Source organism: Talpa europaea (assembly GCF_964194135.1).
Source record: "Talpa europaea genome assembly, chromosome: 9".
NCBI lineage: Eukaryota > Metazoa > Chordata > Mammalia > Eulipotyphla > Talpidae > Talpa > Talpa europaea.
The window spans coordinates 33,666,306-33,683,371 of NC_140076.1; the positions used below are offsets into that span (position 1 = coordinate 33,666,306).

At 38.3% G+C, this 17,066-nt stretch overlaps 1 protein-coding gene across 2 annotated transcripts in view; it reads right to left on the bottom strand.

Annotated features, from left to right (window-relative positions):
* Positions 1-16,659: 16,659 nt before the first annotated feature.
* Positions 16,660-17,066, bottom strand: part of NDC1 (NDC1 transmembrane nucleoporin) — a gene marked incomplete at both ends in the record, with an annotated part of 41,961 nt that continues 41,554 nt past the window's right edge. For both annotated transcript variants that reach the window (XM_084241580.1, XM_084241581.1), the window contains one exon: positions 16,660-16,723. In XM_084241580.1, coding sequence (XP_084097706.1) covers positions 16,660-16,723 — 64 coding nt within the window. The remainder of the gene's footprint in view (positions 16,724-17,066) is intronic.

Genomic DNA, 17,066 nt, shown 5'->3' on the forward strand with positions numbered 1-17,066 from the left:
GGGCACCAGGAGTTTAAAGACTGGGAAAGGTATGACTATAAAGAATGAGGAATGTGGGGAGGGAAGGGTGGTGATAGAACTGTTCTGTGTCTTGCTTGTGGTGCCATTTATACAACCACATTTGTCAAACTCATATAGAACTTTACTGTAAAAACTGAAAACAAATGATTACTCCTAAAAGTAGATCCTCTTCTAGAATAACCTTCAGGTTAATCAGACTTTCTGTAGAAACAGAAATGTTAATGATTAGGGAAGCCAAGTTCTACTAATTTCATTTCCTCCCTCTCTCCTTCTCTTTCCTCCCCTTGGCCGTGTTTTCTCTTACATGAATGATGATACCACCGAGCTCGGATCCTAAGGGTTATCCTAGGCTTCTTTCTCTCCTTCTGCCCACATTCAGACTCCCTGGCCTGTGAGTCCTACCTCCTAAGTAACTGCTCCTCCTCTCCCCCTCTGTCCCAGGCCTTACCATTCCCAGCCTGAATTACTTGGAACTGCTTCCCATCTGTGTCTTCCTGCCTCCAGCCTGGCCCTTCTAATCCATCCTCCTTCCTGCAGCCAGCACAGTCTTCCTAAATAACTATTCCAACCATGCTTGCTCATCTCTTAGAACAAAGACTTTGCAGTGCCCCTGGATCTTTGGGGGCAGGAATCACTTTATTTGCCCCTGTAGCCCTAAAGTACCAAGCACATGCTCATAACTCAATGAATGATGACTGAATAAATGCTTACATTAATAAAGTGGATAAAGAAGTTATTGAAGGGCGTACAGATCCTCCAAAAACTCAGAGAAGTCCAAAGACAATGGCTAAAAGTACAAGGAGGAAGCAGCAAGGTTTCAATGCCAGAACACCCCCCAACCTTGCCAGTGCTATTAAGTATCTACTGGGTCCTGGGCACTACCTGAGGGGCCAGATTCTTGGAGCTGCCAACTGATGTGGACACAGAGTATTCAACTAATCATATAAATGAATGCATATTTACAAATGTGCTATGCTGTGAGAAGACATGAAGCAGGTAGGAGGGTGGGAGGCCTGACAGTGTCTAAGGGGTTAAGGAAGTTTTCCTTGAGGAGGTGATTATTACACTAGGATATAAGAGGGTAAGACTTTGCTGGGTGGTGGGGGGTTGGGGGAAGGAGTGAAGAGCTTTCCAAGGCAGATGGAGGACTACATGCAAAAGTCCCGAAGTGAGAAAAACTAAAAATCAAGGCAGCAAAGTCAGTGTGATTAGAGCCACAATGTGAGGGGACAAATGGAACCCAATGAGACTGAGGGCGGGAAAGGGCTGGATTCAAAATGTATGAAGGGGGCCTCCCTGGTGGCGCAGCGGTTGAGCGCTGGGTTGCGGAGCTGCCGGCAGCCTCCGCGGCGCCAGTTTGATTCCCGGCTGCTCCCCGGCCACCGGAGGAGGGTCCCACATGGCGCGCCCACCTCTCCTGCCGCCCGCTGCTCCCCTCAGCAGTGTACTTCGGTCCTTCTGCCTGCTCTGCTCCCCGCTCTGGCTCTGGTGAATTCTCTCACCCTCCGTGCTTCTGACTGTACCCAGGGCTTGTATAAATAAATAAATAAATCTTAAAAAAAAAAAAGTTAATGTTTCCATTTAAAAAAAAAAATACCAAAATGAATGAAGGGTTTTAGGGTTTTAGGCTAGAGATGGAAACAGTCTGATCTGTTCTGAAAATATAAGTCTAGCTGTTATGTGGGAAATGGATGAGGAAAGGTCATGAGCAGATACTGGGAAAATTAAGGTGCCCAGGAAACAGGGGTTGATGGATATGAGAAGTAGCTGGGGTGCAGCCATATCTAGGAGGCAAACTTGCTAAGCCTGGGTGGTAGGAGTGAATGGGGAGTAAATGGAAGGGAGAGGCTAGGTATCTGACGGAACAGGAGTTTCAGAGTTTGGAACTTCCCGTTGGTGGTACCGTGGTGGTTTATGGAAGCAAAGACCACAACTACCAGGCCACTAAGCCATACTCCTTCCTCACTCTCATTCCTGCTCAACTGCTTTTCCATAAAAACTTAAGTTGATTTATCACACATCAGTGTATTTGTAGGAAAACAGAATCAGACCATGTAAGATGCACATTAAATACTGCTAAAGAAGACAATAAGATTTGAGTGCTTGAAAATTAGGAGGGACAATGTTGGCTGTCCACATGTGAGAAGGAGCCTGTTATTTGCAGAAGCACCAAGTACTACGCCCTGTGGCAGTTCTTTTATATCAATCACTGCCGTTACATATGCAGGTAGTACTGTCCACTATTACAGATGAAGAAAATGAGAACCAAATAAATTAAGTGACTTGCCCCAGGTCTCGGCTATCAAGTGGCTATTTAGGTGGGCTTGACCCAAAATACCATGATCTTTCCTCCAATGTTCTCTGTCTCCTGCCCTTTCATTTCCTTTCACCCAGAATGCCACTTCCCCCCCCCACATTCATCTCTCCAAGGCTCCCACCATGACCCCTCTCCACACAGCCTGCTTCCCCTCCCAAACCAGCACCCAACACTCAAAGTCCCTCTCATAGCACTGCTTTCTGCCTTATGATATACCTATTTGTATATACTATATTCCTAATAATAAATTACAGACCTCCTAAGGCACAGACTTTATATGCATATAGGAAATATTCAATAGTGTGTGGATGTGAACACATGTGCTAAATTGACTGAATAATCCAAAAGTTGATAAATGAGGCTAGAACAAATGTGATATAGAAGAAAGAACTGGAATAGTTGATTGCTGACATTTTCATGGAAAAATTATCTTATTATAAAATAAATATCAAGTTAATTTAACATACACTAGCACTGTCTAATTCATATGCCTCTCTTTAAGTCCATGTTAAAAATTATCTATACCTATATTCAGAAAGCATTCTGAAAAGAATTGAATTATATTCACAAGTAAGTTTGAAATGACTCTTTTCATTACAAAAATAAACTTTAAGATACTTGATAGACATCATCTTACACAACTTTCAAAGACTTTTTATCTCTATTTTGAAATCTATACTCACCTTACTATATACCAAACTCAAAGACTCATGCAATGTTAGTTAGAAGGGAACTTAAATTGCTCAATCCTATTCTTTCATTTGGCAGTTGAAATACATTTGGCGATAGAATCTTAGCTCAAAGTTACATTCCTAGATAGTGCTAGAGATAAGACTAGAACTCAGTTCTTCCAAAATAAAAATCCAAACTCTGGAGAAGAGACTGCTAGAAGCTTAGCTTAATATATTCATTCAGTTACCCTAGTAACAGAACCCCATTTTTATTTAGAGGTTATATGCAACCACTAAAAGACACTTAGCAGACTTCTTTGCAGCCAGATGTGGCCATGGAACTACACTTAGGCCAATGAGAATTGAGGGAAAGTGACCTTTTATTAGTCTCCTTAATAAGTGAGTATATACCATTCTCCCTTCCTTTCTTCCTTCTTGTTGCCTGGAGTTCACAGATGATGTGGCTCTAATTCTCATAGGGTTGTGGGACCCTAAGGATGAGGACCATGCCTTGGGGCTAGCTAAGGAGATAGCTAGAATGAGCCTGAATCCTTAGGGAGTCACCTTTAGACAGCTGATTTCTGGATCTTCTTTCGTGTGAAAAAAAATAATATATTTTTATGTCCCTTAAGTTACCATTATTCTTGGCATTTCCGTTATGTGTACCCAAACTGTAAACCCCTTTCTTTCCCATCTTAGTAAATGGCAATTTCATTCTACCAACTGCTCAGGTCAAACGTTTTGGAGTCACACCCCTCCACCATTTTCTTCTGCCTTTCAGTTGTCACACAATTTTGTGACCGTTGTGAAAACAACACAATTGTCATCAGCCTTTCCACTATAACATGCCAACCTGTGTGTTTCTCACCACTTTCACTTCTATCACTCTGGCCCCAGGCACTATCCTATAGCAGTAGCTTACCTGTCCCCTCCTCTATTTCCCATAGGACAGTCAGATTTAATTTTTTTTAAGATTTATTTATTTATGCATACAAGAACTGGGGTACAGGCCAGAGGCATGGGGGTGAGAGGATTCACCAGAGACACAGTGGGCAACAGAACAGGCAGATCGACCCAAGTACACTGCTGAGGGGAGCAGTGGGCGAGCCAGGAGAGGTCTGCTGCACCATGTGGGTATCTCCCGGCGGGATCGAACTCATGCTGCAGTGGCTGCGGATTGCTTCATAGGTTGCGTCTTAACCCCCTGTGCCACCAGGGAGGCCCTTTAATAGTGTTCTTTGGGGGTATTCATTCTTTTGTGGAATTTTATCCCTTTTGGGTTGGTTTGCCGTGACAACAGATAAGCCTTTTTGACTCCACTTTGTGCAAGCTGGCCCATATTATTTCTTTGCTCAGAACTTGCCAATGGCTGCCCCTGCTCAGAGTAAGAGCAAAGTCCTCAGCATAGCAGACCAGGTCTGCTATGTCCCCTCCCATCTCTCTTCGCGCTCACCCTCAGTGCCCAGATACCCTCTTTGCAATCACTTGTACTCATCAGACATACTCCAGTTGCAGGGACCTTCTGGTTTTGGGAACTCTTCCCCCAGAAATCTGCATATTCCCCCCTTTACCTCATTCAAGCCTCTGGTCAAAAGTCACTTTACCAGTAAGGCCAAGTATCACGCTATCTAAAATAGAATGCCACTCCAGTAGCTACTATCTGCTTGTTCTTCAGAGTCCTCTTCATGGTTTGTTTATATTTGACGTTTGTTTATATTCATTGTCTATATCCTCCCACTAGAGTTACAGTATTGCTACTCTGAGCTACTTGTTATTCCTCTGAAAAGTTGTTAAATATTTGCTGGACAACAACAATTAAGTCAGCTCTATCTTAGTTAAGAAGACCTAAAGAGTAATTTAGGTTGTTTTTTTTTTGTTGTTGTTGTTGTTCTAATAATTATTATAGTTAATAGCAACTACAAAACACTAAAAAATTTGAAACAAGAGTTGATGGACAGCAGTACAAGAGGCCAATTAGTAAGACTCCAGAACCAAATGTCCTTTTATTGCAGCCCAAAAGACACAAAGCCTTTTCTAACTGTTCTCACATGACCTCTTCAGTGAGAACAGGGCGGGCAAAGTGACCACTCATTATCTGCTGATGAACACAGCTGTCCTCTGGTCACTCTCCAGCTTTATGGAAAATCTTGATGATTTATTCATGTCTGAAAACATGAATAAATAAAAGTCTACTAAAATAGGTTTATCTTTTCATTCACTGTCTATTCCCCTTCCAAATTAGGAAGCTTTCAGTTGGACTTGCAGTCTGAAATAAGATATCTTTTAAATAAATTTTACTCACTAAATAGGCCTTAAACTTGAGACATTTTTGGAGACAATGTATTACTAATATTTGTTTTCATGTGGAGGAGCAAAGCCTGACAGAACATCATAGTTCCTATGTTCAAAGAAGACCAACAAGTCAAGTCTAAACGGAAGAAAACAACAGCCTGCATTTTGCAAAGGAAAAACAGTAGGCTGTTGTTAAGGTTTTGCTTCAAAAATGCATATTCTTCTCTTACATTCTTGGTTGATTGCTGCTTTAAGCTGCTAAAATATTCCCTCTCTGGGGAAAAAATGCAGCTCCCAAGAAACTTAATGTCTGTCTTTGAAGACAGATGACCCTTCATGGAAAGCCCATCTCTACTATGTGTCCCTAAACAAATCATCTCATTTCTCATCCCTTCAGGCTCCCTTTCCCAAAAACTGAGGTAAAGCGTCACAATCCTGGAAGATAAATGGTTATTAAAGATGCATGTCAAGTGTACCGCATAGGGCCCAGCACTTAGTAGATGTTCAATGAATAGAGGCTGTTATCACTCCTTAAGCTACAGGAAACTGGTAAAGTCATTGACACTTTTATATGTAATATATAGAAATAATTGCATTTTTAAAGAACATTTGAAAATACAGAGAAGAGGGCCTCCCCGGTGGCACAGTGGGTTGAGTGCAGTGCTGTGAAGCTGTCCTCAGCCTCTACAACACAAGTCGATTCCCAGCCAGCCAGGGAGAGTCCCACATGGCGTGGCAGACCTCTGCTGTCATTCTGCCTGTTCTACTCCCCGCTGTCTCTGGTGAATTCTCTCGCCCTCCCACGCCTCTGACCTGTACCCCAGTTCTTGTATAAATAAATAAAATTTTTTTTTAAAAAAAGGAAATACAGAGAATAAAAAAATCTCCTACCACTGCTATGAAATAAAACCTCCTCCTAACAAAAGTGGTATGGACTAGAGACAATTTTTCCTCTAACAATTTTGAAATAGTGACCTCTGCTGGCCAGTGGAAAACACGAGCCTTCCAACCAACTCAGGATTGAGCAAGGGTTGAGTCAGCAAGGCTTGGTCCCTGTCCCTGGAACAAAAAGCAGGTGTTGCATTACAAGGGACAGAAATCGTCAAAAGGGTTACCACGATGTAATTGGGATGTTAACAAAATTAAAGGCTGGGCTTTCCATTTGCTCATCTGCCCAGAAGATTCTTTTTTTTTTTTTTAAACCCCGTGGTCTCCTATTTTTAAAATGCCATAATTGCATGCAAATGTTACAGCCGAAAAACAACACAAGGGGCATTAAAAATCAATCTTCCATGTAAGCCTCAGATTTTCCAGCATGAAGATCCAAAAGCAGAAGTGGTGACAAATGTGTAGAAAACAGAGTGAAAAAGTCAGAATGCATCATTAAGAATATTACAACAAAAGAAGGAAAAAAATCTTTGGGAACACATGTCTGATTCTGCTGGGGTAAACAGCCAACTACAAAGAAGGCTTTAAAATCCCTGCAAACCTCTTTCAGATATGACCCAGAAATCCAATTAAGCAGCAGTTACAACCCTTTTCTTCAGGCAGAAATACAGTGGATAGAAGAGTCTACCCAAAAGTATATTGGCTGGAATATTCAGACATGAAACACATCCCTACCTCTTAAGGTATGAAATAAAAGAGGCTACAAACTGGCATCCAGAGGGTGGTGTAGTTTGGTTTGGCATGCGCTGTATTTTTTTTTTTAATTAGTTTCTAGCACTTTTAAAATGGAGATTTCACATCAAAATCTGAATTTCTGCATTCTCATAAACAAATAGGGAGATCTATAGTAGCTATCCCAGGCAAACATTCTCTCACGCCAGCCAGCCAGCAGCAGTCCTTACCATGGGAGCTCTGGCTTCTTTAATAGACACTGGGGATATAACAAATAAAATGTGTCTCCGAACCCAAGGAACTCATACGTCTCTGTTTCCAGTGAGAGCAAGTAAACAATTAGTAATGATATTAAAACATGTGCATTGAAAAAGTACAGAAGTAGTAAAGACCAAAGTAAGTAAATTCATTTTCTAGCTTTTTGATATTCAGTTCACTGATGTTCAGCCTCTTTTGTAATATGTATCTATTTAGGGGTATACACTTTCCTTCAAGTATGGCATTAGCTGTATTTCATAAGTTTTAACATGCATTTTTTAACGCTTACCTAAAAATGTTTACCAGTGTGATTTCTTATTTGTGGGCAGTTTACTGATTATTTTAAAGATGTATTTATTTATGCATACAAGAACTGGGCTGTAGGTCAGAGGTGTGGGGAGGGGGGTTGAGAGGATTCACAGAGACAGTGGGGAGAAGTGGGCGAGACAGGAGAGGTCTACTGTGCCATGTGGGTCAGCACCCTGCTTGAACTCATGTGGCTGATAATAGCTTGATAGTGCTGCGACTTAACCCCTGCACCACCAGGGAGGTCCTTTGTGTGCAATTTAAAAGTGCATTTCTCCCTTCTGTTAAAGCCCCACATGGCACTGTCACTGATTTGCCAGCGCTGTGATTTGTACCAGTGCCCATCAGGAATGGCTCCAGGGCACCCAGAAAACCTAGAAATGGCCTCCATAGTCAATGGATAACTCTTTATAAAATTTATTTTTTGCCTGTGGATATTTTATATAAGAGGAAGGCAGTGAATAACCACATGGAACTAAAATGGGATGAAATTCTCACCTCTGTCCTCCCAGGACCTTTCCTGGCACAGACACCCTGTGGGAAGTCCTTTAGTGGAGGTTCCTTCTGAATGACCTGTCTTACTAGCACTGATCTTCCCTGGGATTATCACCTTAAAAAGATTTATTCAAGTATTCAATAAAACAAGTATTCAATAAAAACAAATAAAACTGTATTTCAATATTCTCAATTTCTAAACATATGGAATGTTCTAATTACCATTTGATAGCATTATCATTATCATTTATTGATAGTCAAATATGCTCTAAATGATTTTAAATCCTTTAAAACTTGTTCAGACCTGCATTATGGACCAACATAGGGCCAGATTTGTAAATGTTCAATGTAAACATACAGAATTCAAGTTCTTCAGTCAAATGCAGTGTTCCCTATGTCTGTTAGGCCAGGTTTGCTGACTGTTTCAAATATTCTACATCCTATTTCTAAACTCTACTTACTCTAACAGTTACTGAGAGGTGTCTAAAATATCTTTTTATAATTGTAGAGTTTTCTGTCTCCTTATAAGTGGTTCCATCAGTTTTTGTGTTTTTTAAATTAAGGTATAACAAAGTACAAAAATCTTAGGTCTCACTCAATACATTTTTTTAAGTACATGCCAAATCAAGATAAAGGACATTTCCTGCACCTCAGGTTTCCTGATGCCCATCCAAATTAATATGCTGCCCTCTCCCCATTGCCACTATTCTATAGTGATAACATTGCTTTACCTACTCTTGAAACACATATGAATGCAATCACACAGTATATATTTCTGTGTGCTGGTTTCTTTGGCTTAATATTGTCTATAAGCTTCATTAAACTTCTTACATTCAACCATATTTTACATGGTTGATTGTATTGTAAAAGTATATATAGCACAATTTACCCATTGTACACTGATGGAAATTTGAATTTTCTCCAATTTGGGGCTAATGTGAAAATTTTTCCTATAAACCACCTTGCAAATATGACACTGGTGGACATATGCTCTCATTTCTTTTGGGCATATACCAATTTGTGGCATAGATTCTAGAGTAAGTATGTCTGCCTTTAGTAGATATTGCCTTTCACAACTTCCATCAATAATATGAGAATTTTAGTCATTCCTCCTCAATGTTAGTTATCAGTCTTTTTTTATTTTTAGTCCTTCTAATAGGTATGTGGTGGTAGCTCAGTTAAATTTATATTTCCCTAATAAGCAGTGGTAATAAACCACTTCAGTGTGCCCCTTTTTATTTAGAAGCTACCCTTAAGCTATAATGCACATCTTTAGTAATAGTCTACTGTTGATACTGTATTCTAAGACAACGTAATAACCTTAGGGTATTTTAAATCCCAGTATGCCATTATGCTCTCTACTTTAAATCTCTATTTCTTTATCTACATATACATACATATGTATATATGTTTTGTATGTATGTTTATTTTTTTTACATTGCAGTAACTTTGGTTTACAACATTTTGTATGATTTAGAAGTATAGGATCTCCCATATATGTAAAACCCCATGAAATATTATTTCATACATCAATATTTGTATTTACCTTTTTCATTGTTCTTAATTTCCTGTTGCTTCCTGACTGTCCTTCCATCTTCTCCCTGAAAAAAACTCCTTCATATAATTTTAGTGTGGCCATTGATGAAACCTCTCAGCTTTTGTCAGAAAATGTTATTTCTCTATTTTTGTATATTAATGCAGTCTATGGAATTCTAGCTCAGATTTCTCTCAGCACTTTAAAATGTCCATCCCATTGTTGTCACTTGTTTTTGTTGAGAAGTTAGCTATCTAGTTGTTGCTCATTTGAAAGAAGTCTTTTTATCTCCTCTATTTTTATGATTTTTAAAGCACTTTTAATATGATATACTCTGCATATTCTTTTTACTTATCTATGTAGGGTACATAGAGTATTTTCAATTGTGACTTGATGGCTCATCAATTAAAAAAGTTGCCTGCTATTAAATCTTCAAATCTTTTTAGATCTTTCTCCTAGGATTCCAATTACACTTATAGACTTTCTTATTATATCATCTATGCCTTAACCTATCTTCTATGTTTTAATATTTTTGACTTTTCATGCTTTATTCTACGTATTTGCTTCTGCTCTATCTTCCAAGTAATTTTTTTCCAACTATGTTTAATTTGTAGGTAAACCTACCCATTGCCTTAATTCTTAGAATAATCTATTAATTCTGGGCCTCCCTGGTGGCATAGGGGTTAAAGTCTCAGTGCTATCGCCAGCTCCCAGGCCAGGGAGCTAAGCTACATGGTGTAGCAGACCTCTCCTGTCTTGCCTGCTGCTCCCCTCAGCAGTGTATTTTAATAGATCCACCTGTTCTGCTCCCCATTCTGTCTCTGGTGAACCCTCTCACCCATCCCGACCTTGGGCCTAAACCCCAGTTCTGCTCCCCATTCTGTCTCTGGTGAACCCTCTCACCCATCCCGACCTTGGGCCTAAACCCCAGTTCTGCTCCCCATTCTGTCTCTGGTGAACCCTCTCACCCATCCCCACCTTGGGCCTAAACCCCAGTTCTTATGTGCATAAATAAATAAAAATAGATCTTTTTAAAATGTATTCTTTTTTTTAAGATTTATTTTTATACAAGAACTGGGGTACAGGCCAGATGTGCAAGAGGGTAAGAGAATTCACCGGAGACAAGCGGGAAACAGAACAGGCAGACTGATGAAATACACTGCTGAGGGGAGCAGCGGGTGAGACAGGAGAGGTCTGCTTCACCCTGTGGGATTCTCGTCGAACCCGAACCAGCACTGCAGAGGCTGCGGACAGCTTCACAGTGATCACTCAACCACCTGTGCCACCAGGGAGGCCCTGTGTTAATTCTAATTATTTTTTCTAGGCTTTATCTGCGGCATTTCAAATTTATATATACTTACATATATACAATTTATGTCATTTCTAAATACATGCAGTTTCTAATTCTCTAGTGAATTAAAATTTCATTTTAAGATCTTATTTAACACAACAATTATTTTAAAATCTCTGCCTGATAACTCCAATATCTAGACCCCCTATGAGTCTATTGTTTTCATTCATGTTGTCTTATCTCTTCCTATGCCTAGTTATTTTTAACTGCATAGAAAATGTATTTGAAAACTTGTTTGAGGGTTGAGGTGTAGGGTGTTATTTTGCTCTAGAGACTTATTTTAGCTTCCCCTAGGACCTAGAAACACTGGCAAAGATAGCTGCAATTTAATAAAGATTCTTACTCAATTACATTTCATACAATCTACTTACTCGCCAGCCTTCCTTCTAGAGTGCAGTCCTTTGGGGTTCCAACTCAAAACAAAATCAAGAGTCAACATATCTTCAAAAGACTTTCAATGGTAAAGGTCTGTGATTTGTAGGTCACCTTCCAATGTTTCTCTGCCAGAGGTATTCTATAGGTCTTCAGAACTACTTTACCACCAGGATCACTTGCAAGACACATTCAAGAGTATCTGGTAAGATATGTATATGCAGGGAGAACATGGCACTTAAGGGCAAGGCACAGCCACACATCTCCTGCAAAATGATGCAAGTAACAATGTGGGCTAGGACCAGAACACCTTAGGAAGTGCTGCATTTAGTGCTGAAAGGAACCATAAAGGATGTGGGCACAAATGCTAATAACAGCTATTGCTTAAGTAAGCTAGGAACAGATGTTATATCAACAAGGAAACAGTAACAGCAAAATAATCAATTTTGTAAATAAGAGAAAAAGGGTTTTTGCAAGCAAGGGTTGCCTCTACTTACTTCTCTCACACAAGGTGGTGAGCATTTTGAGAGCCAGATCTGTGACTTTATCCTTTATGTCCATCACCAGGCCTGCTATACAGCAAGCAGTGAGTGAATGCTAAATGAGTGCATGGGGAATTTTTTTTTTTTTTACAAAAAAACAGGTCTACAACATCTTGTATGAAACTCTTGAGATGAGATGTTCCAAAATAACTTTTCAGATTTTAGCGAAGGAATAATGATGTATATTATATAACATTCCAATGTGATGTGCCAGGGTCTGGAACAGCACCTCATAACCAAACATACTACAGCAGATATACACATAATCATACTTTGGGTAAATTAAGACTATAAACGGCCACACATCGGATTTTACTGCCAAATTTGTCACCAACCTCCACATTTCAGAATTGTAGTTAAAGGATATCTAAAGATGAAAAACTCAAGAAAAGATTGCTAGTATTCATTTATTTACTGGGAAAACTATTGTTAGTAGAGCTTACAGTCTACATGGAGTTCACAGAAAAGTTTAATTGCTAATAAGGTCGTTGAAGAAAAGGACTTGGAACATTGCTCAGAAGAAACTATGCAGAGTAAAGTATGGAAATTTAAAAATAATAGAGAACAGGTTAAGATACAGATATATTAATAAAGTGTAACTGGAATCCTGGAGAGGGAGCTTGTCATCTACAAGGGAAAGCAAGTTTGTAATCAGTTAAGTTACAACTCAAGGTGATAAGGCCCCAAAAAGAAATGGCAAAGCATTGGGAAAATACATAGAAATCTATCTGGGAGTAAATGGGAAGACTAAGCTCATTGTGAAGAATGGTAAGTCTACCCAGACGGAAATTCAGACAAAGGAAATAAGATGAGCAGGAAGCCATGATGGTGTAAAAGAGCAATTGGTGTCAGGTCACCTGCTGCAATTTCAGTATGAGTATATGAACACCTGAATCTTTGTCAGAATTCCTGTATTACCTATGAGATCTAACCATATAATTCAAGCTTTCCAATAAATAAGAGGGAAGAAATCTACCTTATTGCAAATGATAATGTTTATGCTTCAGACACTCATCTGAGAGAACACAATGTGAGGAAATCCACTAGGGCAGTAGTTTTCAAAGTGTGGTCTCCTTACTAGCATCAGCGTCACCTGGACACAGGCTAGAAATTCAAATTCCTGGGCTTCACTCCAGAAACTCTGGAGATGGGGCCCAGAAATCTTTTAACAAGCTTTTCAAGTGATTCTGATACATGCTAAGTTTGGTAACCCATAATCCAAAACAAACCCTTCTCACAGTGTAATTCTCAGACAATTGCTTAGAATTTGTTACAAATTACATCTCCTGTGAACCAGTCCAAACCACCTGAAGCAGAATCTGCACTGGAGTCCAGATGTGCACCTCTCATAAGCACTTCCTGTGATTCTGATGTTTCTGATTCCAAATTTCAAATGCCACTACATTAGATTACAAATACCTTGAGTACAAGGACTGTGTTGTTTGTTCACAGTTCAAATTGTTTCTAATAGCTGGGTCATAACAGACATTCAGTTAATGTTTTTGACTGATTAGCTAGCTCTGCATCAACTTGCACACCACTACAGCCACTGACAAGGCTGCTTAGGAACATGACTGAGAAGTATACAGGTTAGGTTATGTGCTTGTCTATTCCCTTCTCATCACTCAAAACAATGACTTTATTTATTTAAAACTGGTGGTCAGCAGCTTGCTAAGAATAGCTGACTTGTTAACTGATGAATTAAATCTATCTTTGTTGTAAGCTACAGATTTTTTTTTTAAAATAATTTTCGCAAATGTTTTATAGTCTCAAGTTGGAATGAACACTTTTTTTTTATTTTAAAGATTTATTTATTTATTTATTTATTTATTTATTTATTTATTTATTTATTTATTTATTTATTTATATAAGCACTGGGTACAGTCAGAAGCGCGGGACTGGGAGAGCATTAAGAGAGTTGAGGCACTTAGTATAGTACTATCTATCTTGAGGTGAGTTGAGACTAATTTAAGCAAAGTTGACAGACCTAACTGTTAGCCTGGAAGAATATGATCTGTTTAGAAACACTATTCCGGTGAGGGAAAAACCTCTATTAAGAGATGACTTTCAGCACCTGTGTCCTTTGTTTTGGAAAAAAGATGCCAAGATAACAAAGAAGAGACTAAGGATGCGGGGTCCTTCAAATTACCATTAAACATAGATCATCCACCAAATGAGTCCAGTTAAGGGTCAAAGCTGACTTCTCAAGAAGTTAAACATTTTCAGGTTTTATAAGCAAAGACTCAGGCGGAAATAAAATGATTATGGAAACAGAACAGAAATTAAATAACTGATGTTATAAATACACACTTCACAGAGAGCCCCATTTTTAAAAAGTCAATTTATTTTTCTACCCAATTCGGTATCAGTGATATTCAAAAAGGCATAAACAGATTACAAAAAATATTTACAAGACATACAAAACTATTAAGAAGGACCAAAATCAGCAAATTAAACAAACTGTTGCTCATTCATATCCACTCAGCTGTCCAAGGCTTCTCCTAGGACAGTTTCCCAGTTCTCCAGAAAAGCAGTTAAGTAGATTTACCTTCCCCAAGAGTGAAGCAAACATTATAAGACTTGACACAATCATGTTTTGTACTAACAGAGAAAAAAAACACTCCAATTTTCTGGCCAATGTTACTGCATCAGTGGGCTCACAGGCAGGATATGACTTCATGGAAGGAAAAGAGCCTCCTTATACATAGGACAAACAGCTCTGTAGTAACAGGTGACTGCACCACGCCCAACCCTCATAGATGGCATGTAGATTATCAACACACAATGGGAAAAGGAATTGACTGCCTTACCTACTAAATACAATCCAGATTTAGGAAAGCAGTTTTCAAATCTCTACCAGGCAGACATTATACAATCAGCATTCTATACACAGCACATTCTCTTCAGAGAAAATGGGAATGAACACCACAGAAACTTTCACATTGCTCATTAGATATAATATCTGTCCAAAATATATGGGAAATGGCAAAAATCTAAACCTAATTTTAGATTTTATCTGAAATTTTACCCAAGTCAGAGTTTCAAAGAATCATTCCCATTGTCAGTCTCAGGAACCCACTATTCATCTTTAATGGAAGCAGAAGGTGAAGAGTCCAATTCTCATCTGACAGGATCAGCTGCAATACTGTTAAACTGTTTCAAATTTTTACCCTCTTTTGGGCCAATAAAAATAATAAATAAAACTATCATACATAAACATCCAAAAAAAAAAGACCTTTCTCCCAAAATGCTTCAGTCAGGAGAAGCACAGAGAATGGAATATAAAAAGTTCAATGGCTTTAAAGCATTGACAGCTTTAAAGAATTCGATAGTTTTCAGTCAACCTAGTGACTTTTTCTGGTCATCTCTAAGAAACTTCCACATTTGAAATTTAACTTTCACATTCAAAAAAGAGCTCAATTCCACTTCAGATGTGAAGAAAAAAAAAATGACATCAGCCTGAATACTCAAAAACCCTGACTTTTGGGGAACTGTCTCATAAAGATACTTAAAAGGCCAGGAGGATTTATTTATAATTTGGCATGTGTGGGTTGAAGGGACACCAAATAAAAGGAATAAAGGTATAATACATCAAGTAATCAGACAAATGCTAGACATACATACCACATTAAAGACTTACAGACAATACGGTACTGACTTTAAAGAAAAAATCGAGGTGTACTAGAGAGAAAAGATAACAGGAGAATTACAAGGGAGCAAATGAGTCCAAAGCTAGTCCAGTGAATATCTACCAGTAGAATTTCCAACCTTTCATGTCTAAAGAAGTTGATCTAATAAATTATAAAATTACCTCATTCACTTTCAGGAAATACAATATACTCCCAGGTACAGTAATCCCTCTGATGTTTTAGTTTCACTTGCTATTTGATGACTAAGTTGTTTCTGGCTATAAAAATTTTCTTAATATATTTTAATTATCCAGTTAGCACCTCCCTTTGTGAGGCCAAACAAGTTTCACAAAATAATTTGATGAAATAAAGATGAAGGGTGGGGAAAAAAGGGGAAAGTTTCCTGCTTTCTCTTGCAAAACTTTTTCTCCCTTAAAAAACTCTGCAATCACTTAATGTTTTGTTTCAGAAAAAGAAAGCAAAACTACTTGGGAAAATACCCATACACTTATTGTTTACTAGCATGATACAAAATAAATTCATAGATGTTGGTCAACCGTCTTTCAAAAACCAAATGTGAATGTTTAATCTTGTAACTTAAGAACTAAATTTTTCCACATTCCTTTATATAGAGTTAGCATCTGTAAATTGAGACTTTTTTTTTTGGACAATCATGCAAATTTAATTTGTCCCTGGAAACAAAAACACAACCTAACAGATTAACAAAATATGTCCTCTAGACAATATTTTTCTGTGAAATTTTCTCCACTGTTACCATTTTTATCCTTCAGTAAACAAAAACTACTCTTAAAAAGTTTATGTATTTAGTTTACAGAGAACTGAACTCTCAGAACAATTAGGGAGGAAGACTTGGATCGAGTAAACTGATTTTACCTTCTGAACTGGCTCTACTCCTTTCAAAAATAAATTCTAAAAATTTTCTAGTTATTATCATTAAGCTTTATAAGTTAGAAACATTTCTACTGTCATAGATAGTTCTGTAAAACTGAATAGAGATTTTATTATACCACACACAAAAAAAGCAACCAGTACAGAAAAGGCAGTTTTCGGTTATTCTATTGAGAATTTCTTTCCATGATTTCTCCCATTAAAGTATAGTTTTCAAAGCAACCACCACGACAAAGGAAGCATCTAATTAGTCCATTTTCTTCTGATCCAAGAATGCTGAACATTTACTGTCCCATCTGTAGTTGTATCAGCAGTGTAATGAACACAGTTTATATTACTTAACTATTCTTTGAACTCCAAGAACTGTTGAAGTCTTTTCTGATGTTCTGCAGATGCTTGCACAGCACTAAATGAAACATAAATTCAAAGCATAAGCTTTATTTTACATTAACCATATTAAGTGAACCACAGAGCACAGAGTCAATATTTTTCAAAACAATTAAAAATGAATAGAAATCTTCACTTATTTAATACTTCTGAAAAAGTTGGATGAAAAACCCTTCTTAATCTAATGAGGAGGAAGGCTTACATTCAGTCATGGCATGTTTCTACCTTCTCAAAGACCAAAGCAAATTGAGACTGACAAGTGAAGGCATCGATTTTAACCTGCACTGCTGTGGAACCTGCTGTGCAGAGTTTCAGGCCTTGCAGTAGATTTTTCTGGATTTTATTATTTTATTTAAACCAGA